The following is a 7,328-nucleotide window of genomic DNA, read 5'->3' on the forward strand; positions in this document are numbered from 1 at the left end:
TTTAGGACCTGCCGTCTGACCTTTGACCTCAGGAGTCACATGGTGTTTCTGCAGCACAGTAAGAATATTAAACGTGTCACAATGTTAGTGATTTTATGGTTATTACAATTCCACAGAATGTGTGGACACAGTAACTAGTGTTACACATGTTTGTTTAGATTATAACGAGTAACTAAATAATACAAAATAAAATGCAACATAAAGAATTATCAGAGCGAGCTCATATTATTTATATATTTTATAGCTTTTATTTACATCCACGTTAAACAACTTCAAACATTTGGCTCAGTTTTAATGTAGGCGAGCTAAAGTCCAGCAGCCGCGTTAGATGCGTTAAATGAATCATTCTTTGCTGTGTTGGTTCTTTTCTCCTCCTGCTCTAACACACACACACACACACACACACACACACACACACACCTGCTCGGTCAGTGAACTGAACATTAGTGACAAACACTTACAATAGATGACACTAATTATCAGGAAGTAATTAAGAAGAACTCATTGAAGAATTCTCATAATGAGCTTTTCTTAATACTCAGGCCTGAGCGCATCGTCATCGTTTGCTCGCTGCATGCTTAGTGTTCACATTCATGACTTAACATGAAGATAATCTCAATTTCCTTGGTGAGTAAAATGACAGCTCAGTGACAGATGTCACCATGGTGACAGAGTCTGTTTCTTTATTTATTCACATTCCAGCCTCCGGCCCCTGAGACTTTACTGGAAATGGAAAACTTTGAGTTTACCAGACACAGGTCAAAGGTCAAAGGGCCTTCATGGGAATACAACCAGGAAGTGTGTAAGCAGCTGCTGTGGTCTTCCTCTCACTCTTTTATGACTGAGTGAAAACACACTTCATTCTCTCCGTCACGTGTGCTGCCCCCTGCTGTTCATCTAACACAACAGCTGCTACAAGTTCTTTATGTTGTGGTTCCTGTCGTCACATTTCTAAACAGCCACTGACGCACCTCAGTCCAAATGAGAGGGTTATTATATAGTGTGAATATTACACATGAATAAACCGTACTCATCCAAACATCCTCTATAATCTTTTTATTAAAACACACAGTGATAATCAGAATATTCAACAACATTCAGTTATAATAATATAGTGTTTAAAAGAAACAACAGCACTGTTTGATTCTGCTCATCATCACAGAACAACTGAAGAGGAGCTGACGCGTTTATTCTTTGACTCAAGGCTGAGGCGAAGGTTTCTGTGCTGGAGGAGGAGGAGGAGGAGGAGGAGGAGGAGGTCGACACTGAAACACACACACACACACACAGGTGATGAAGGAGATGAAACACTGACACATAAACAGTCCTTTTCTATGATGTGTTTAAACAGCACATACAGGTCTGAGTCGACAGCTGGAGAGATCTGGAGATGTGTGGCTGCTCCCAGCGTCTGAGGACGGAGACGAAGACAAATCAGAGGACATTATCACATTCACAAACAAAGAGAAAAGAACTGCTGGAGTCCAGACTGCGTCACACCGGGACAAGGACTCGGACCCAATCACACAACTCAGGAGACAAAGTTTTATTTTCAAAGTGCAACAAAAACCCACTCGCAGGAAAAAGGAAAAGGTTCTAGAAAAAACAAAGTAACAAACAAAAGAACAAGAACCTGACCTGACAACAGACCATAATATACACACGGTAATGAGGAACAGGTGGAAACAATCAGGGCGGGGCAGTCAATCATACTGACGGAAAACACAAGGAGGAGGAGCAAGTTACCTGAAACGAGAGGAGAGAGAAATTTCAAAATAAAACAGGAAACACAAACTAAACACCAGCAGCTTTGCTGTTCCTGAACTGATCCAAACAGAACCAAACGGATCCAATCTGATCCAATCTGAACCAAACTGATCCAATCTGAACCAAACTGATCCAATCTGAACCAAACTGATCCAAACTGATCCAAACTGAACCAAACTGATCCACTAATCCTTAAACCAGGATTCTCAGGTGTAATCCTGTGTATCACCACAGTTACAGTGTATCTGCTGCCTCTTGCTGGTCAAACACAGCTACTACATTCAAACTCTTAGTCCATGCTTGCATCACTAGTTCACACTTTATGGTCTAATCTGAGAGAGGCTCATAATCCCAGTCAGATTTCACTATCAGACCACACACCCTCATTGCTCCTCTCTGCCCACTTCTTTGGCATTTTTAACAACTTAAAAATCAATCACAGACACGTTTGACTCTGCTCACCTTTGTCTGCGAGCCTTGGAAAAAAGGCCTGCTGTTTGTCCTCAGCACAGATAGGGGGCGTATTAGTGACTGGAGAGCTACAGCCAGGGGTTGGGGGGACTGGGATGGGGAGAGAAAAGGGAGGCATGGTCGGGGTGAGGAGAGGCTGTAGAAAACAAACAACATGACGTGTTAGTCAGAGGACGAGCTCGTTCATCGTTAGCTTTTGGAAAGAATTCTCACGTCTTCTTCTGGTTTCTCCTCCTCACGTACGAGCTCCACCACCAACGACGGGAAGAGACCGACCTGCCCGTTCAGCTCGCCCTCCCAGAAACCATCGTCCACCTGCACACAGAGGGTTTCAGTGGATGTGTGGAAGCTTTGTAATCACTCACACACACACACACACCTCTCCATGGCGACAGCGTATCAGGTGGATGAGCGCCCCCTCCTGAAAGGAAAGCTCCTCTGCACTCTGGGCCTGGTAAGAGTACAGAGCTCTGGCTACACCTGAAACACACACACACACACACACTGTGTTATGTAGCTATTAGCATTAGCTACCCTGTAAAACACTACACTATAATAAATACAGGCACGTGATTAGTGGTCTATGGTTTATATACGTCATGACATCAGTGATCCAGCGTGACGTAAGCAGCTAGTTAACGTTAGCTCGCTGCTAAGTGCCATCTTCTTATAGAGCTTGTAGAGCTTACACAGCGCCATCTACGGGTCTGACAGTGATCATGATTGGTAACAATTTAGTAACTGTAACGAGTAACGATGCAGCACATGAAAAATGTATAAAAGTATCAAACTCATGGAAAACATGTAGTGAAGTACAGATACAGCATTGTAGTACTTCTGTACTTCTGTGGACACCAGAGGAAACTTTGTGTTTAGTTGAATTCATTTCTCAGACTGATTACATTTAACCAATGACGTTACTGAACACTTTGCTTTCAAAGGCGTGAACACATGCAGAACGTCACAGAGTTACAGTGAGTTAACAATAAAAACAATAAAGTAATAAGTGATGTCTGACAGAGAGAGAACACAGGTGTCACCATCATGTTACTGAATCTTAGAAACAAAGAAAAAAGTAATGAAATAAATGAGTTTACAAACAATCATAAATGATTAAACAAGAGTTATGAAGAGTTGCCAAATGTCTCCCTTGAGCGTCTTACTGTGTATTTGATGTCGTCTTTTTAAAGCGGGAAACAGAGACTCCAGAGTAACAGAACATACACAGATATCAAAGATGAAGAGGAAGACGTGGACAATGTTTTAATAAACATCCCATCCCAGCAAAAAATAAACGAGCACGTCCACATTTCTCCTATCTTTAATAACACAAACAGAGGAGGAGGAAACAGCAAAACACACAGGGACCAGGACCAGGACCAGGACCAGGACCAGGACCAGGACCAGGACCAGGACCAGTACCAGGACCAGTACCAGGACCAGGACCAGGACCAGGAAGTGTCGTAAACTCAGGAACTGAACACATGAAGCATCAAAGACACAGAGCACAGTGGAGAGGCAGGAGAATCAAACACAGGTGAGTCACATTAGGGTGGGGAAGTGTCTTACATGTGTGTAAGACACTTTGACCTTTGACTGCACTGACCTCTTATACAATATTAGTAAGTAATCATCTCACACACACACACACACTGCTAACCTCTGTTTCCTGTCGTCTCTTTATTCCCAGTGGATGAGATGGAGCTGAAGGAAGCGTCCAGCTGAACAGCGCCCTCTGCTTGTAGACACAGTAACTGCACATATCGCTCAGGAACGTAGCCCACCTGACCACATGCATTACACACCTGCACACATCACAGTATATACAGTTTACCATCTCATATGTTCATGTAACTGTGTTTCCATTCAGAAAACACTAAAAACGTGTCACGTGTGATCCTGTCAGCAGCATCATATCCATCTGTGCTCGTAGAAAAGGAGAAACTGTCATTTTAACCAGAGTAGAAGCAGCACTGGAAACTGCTTTATTCACAGGTTTGTGCTCAGTAGCCTCACAGTATGCAAGGATCTGGTTTAGAAAGCCCAGTTTGACCCTGTTTGACCCGGTTCATGGAGTCTGCATGTGTTTGTGAGTGTATGTAGCTGCCTCTGTGTCAGCGTCTCCTCTGTGTTCTGCCACAGTTTGAAAATGAAAGCACACACAACAACACATGTGACCATGTCAACAGCTGCTGTCACTCCTGCCCAGCACCATTAACTAGTAACTAGTAGTAAGTATCCTCTACACAATCTTGGATTAGGGAGATGGCAAGGTGTGTTACATTAGAAAAGTTAACCTATGTAATTAGGGGTAAAGCACAAGAATTTGAATTAATTAACTTTCTCAAGCAACAATAGATCATACTTGTTTGTAAGACTATAGAGTGTGACAATTTTATTTAATATTTTAATTTATTTATTATTTATTTTTATTTTATTTTTTTTATTTTGGTGTCTGTGTATACAGCAAGGTTTGCTTGTTTATTATTGTGTAACTGGTTTGGTATGGGACAATGTGTTTATATGTTCTTATTGAAAATCAATAAAAACATTGTTCAAAAAAAAACAAAAAACTAGTAACTAGTAACTAGTAACTAGTAACTAGTGCTTGCATGTGCACACTTTTGAATGTGGGCCACACGGTGGGTGTAGTGGTTCCTGTCCAGACCCGGGTCACAACATGTTTTACCTTCAGCCAGTCCTCCATGTCTCCATCTTCTATCACATGAAGCTCCTCCCCTTCCATGATTGACAGCTCATCTGACTGGCTAGCCTGAAGGACACAACAAGCTTTTGTCATAATTATGATTATTATAAATCTTTAGACACATACGGGTTAAAGAATAAAGATATCAAATAAAAAGTCACAAGTCCTGTTCACAACCACGCTATTAAAGTTTCCCCTAACCCTAACTCCCCCCTGTAGGTGGCGCTGTATCTCTCTATGAGCTAGTGCGTAATGAACGGGTTTCCTGCATCTATTATGATTAATATTATCAGACTCACAGGTGTATCTGTTGTACCTGATAACTATAGATGACTCTGCAGGCTGCAGGATAAATGCACACTCCAGACACTGATCCTGGATCTGCAAAGATGTCCACGTTCTCATCATCATAGTCCTCAAAGTCAGTCAACTCAAACTCGTCCTCCTGGAAAACACACATCAGAGCAGGAAGAAGAAATGCTGTCATCTGAAGATGAGAGTGATGTGACTCAGGTGTGATGCTGTGTGTCGTGCGTACTGAGAAGTCCTCGGTCGACTTCCTCTGTTCACTGAGCCGTCGCTCTCTCTCCAGCTCCTCCTCCGCCTGCTTCATGGCGTCGTGACGCCACTCTTCAATTCCTGAGACTTTGTCTGACAACAGAGTCAGACGAGCGTCCGCCTTCATCCTGCTGAGCTGAGACAGACAGACAGACAGACAGACAGACAGACAGAGGAACTGAAATAAACATCTACAGCAACTGCATCATCATCTCTGTAAAACACATATTTCAGTCACATTCTCAATAAATGACGCATTTATTAACAAAACACTGTTTGTTCAAGTGAAAAAGAACAAAGATACCTTCTATAAAAACTTCTTCATTTGAATAAACTTGGAGTAATAATGTATATTGTGTATATTTATAATAGAAATAATATTTGTTGACATTCCACAAACGCGTGGTGCAGCCAGTGTGTGAAGGTATTATAGAAAACTGTGTGTGTGTGTGTGTGTGAACGTGTTATAGAAAACTGTGTGTGTGTGTGTGTGTGAACGTGTTATAGAAAACTGTGTGTGTGTGTGTGAACGTGTTATAGAAAACTGTGTGTGTGTGTGTGTGTGAACGTGTTATAGAAAACTCTCTGTGTGTGTGTGTGAACGTGTTATAGAAAACTGTGTGTGTGTGTGTGTGTGTGTGAACGTGTTCTAGAAAACTGTGTGTGTGTGTGTGTGAACGTGTTATAGAAAACTGTGTGTGTGTGTGTGAACGTGTTATAGAAAACTGTGTGTGTGTGTGTGTGTGAACGTGTTATAGAAAACTCTCTGTGTGTGTGTGTGTGTGTGTGTGTGAACGTGTTATAGAAAACTGTGTGTGTGTGTGTGTGTGTGAACGTGTTCTAGAAAACTGTGTGTGTGTGTGTGTGAACGTGTTATAGAAAACTGTGTGTGTGTGTGAACGTGTTATAGAAAACTGTGTGTGTGTGTGTGTGAACGTGTTTTAGAAAACTCTGTGTGTGTGAACGTGTTATAGAAAACTCTGTGTGTGTGTGTGTGTGTGTGTGTGTGTGTGAACGTGTTATAGAAAACTGTGTGTGTGTGTGTGTGTGTGTGTGAACGTGTTATAGAAAACTGTGTGTGTGTGTGAACGTGTTATAGAAAACTCTGTGTGTGTGTGAACGTGTTATAGAAAACTCTGTGTGTGTGTGTGAACGTGTTATAGAAAACTCTGTGTGTGTGTGTGAACGTGTTATAGAAAACTGTGTGTGTGTGTGTGAACGTGTTATAGAAAACTCTGTGTGTGTGTGTGAACGTGTTATGGAAAACTGTGTGATGAAGATGAAGACGAGTGAGAAAAGCTCTTACCTTGGCTTTCCTGACGCTGTCCTGCACCTCTGTGATCTTCTGCTCCACACTGAGCCCCGTCTCCCCCGACAACAGCGTCAGCCGACTCTCTAACACCTGCAGAGCCTGAGATACAATGACAACATGTAACCATGACAACGTGTAGCTCCTCATGTGACACGGGACATTTCTAAAATACTAAGAATGATCAAATCTCCGCATTAGGAATAGAAAGTCTGAATGAAATGATCAGAAAAAACCTCATCGCGTATGACTATACTATGAGTATGACAGAGCAGCGCCCAGGAACCTGTGTAAAGGTCATACACAGAGATGCTGTTAAAGTAAAGGCTTTAACCTGAAACATGTGCTGTGTTTGTTGTCACATGGTTGAACACATGAGCACTGACAGCATCAACAATCATTCACAGTTAAATGCAGTAATGAGTTCAGAGAACTGCTGCAGAGACGCAGACGTTGACTTACTACACTGTGGCGTCAACAGGAAGCTGTGATGGCTTCACACTCATTACATACGGC

The 7,328-nt window shown here is 42.2% G+C and overlaps 1 protein-coding gene across 3 annotated transcripts in view; it reads right to left on the reverse strand.

Annotated features, from left to right (window-relative positions):
* Window positions 1–1,055: 1,055 nt before the first annotated feature.
* The window catches only part of LOC131472140 (F-BAR and double SH3 domains protein 1-like), an 11,157-nt gene continuing 4,884 nt past the window's right edge, over window positions 1,056–7,328 (reverse strand). For 2 of the 3 annotated variants that reach the window (XR_009242065.1, XR_009242064.1), the window contains exons 12-21: window positions 6,810–6,914; window positions 5,484–5,639; window positions 5,262–5,390; window positions 4,928–5,011; window positions 3,899–4,043; window positions 2,618–2,718; window positions 2,452–2,553; window positions 2,230–2,374; window positions 1,359–1,746; window positions 1,173–1,265 (exon numbers count right to left, since the gene is read on the reverse strand). Coding sequence is in view for 1 of the 3 variants with exons in the window: in XM_058649027.1 (XP_058505010.1) it covers window positions 1,200–1,265; window positions 1,359–1,411; window positions 2,230–2,374; window positions 2,452–2,553; window positions 2,618–2,718; window positions 3,899–4,043; window positions 4,928–5,011; window positions 5,262–5,390; window positions 5,484–5,639; window positions 6,810–6,914 (1,086 nt within the window). In the remaining 2 variants the exon portion in view is untranslated. Of the gene's footprint in view, window positions 1,266–1,358; window positions 1,747–2,229; window positions 2,375–2,451; window positions 2,554–2,617; window positions 2,719–3,898; window positions 4,044–4,927; window positions 5,012–5,261; window positions 5,391–5,483; window positions 5,640–6,809; window positions 6,915–7,328 lie in introns of all 3 variants that reach the window. The other variant, XM_058649027.1, reaches the window with a different exon arrangement.

This window comes from Solea solea, chromosome 14, assembly GCF_958295425.1.
Source record: "Solea solea chromosome 14, fSolSol10.1, whole genome shotgun sequence".
Lineage (NCBI taxonomy): Eukaryota > Metazoa > Chordata > Actinopteri > Pleuronectiformes > Soleidae > Solea > Solea solea.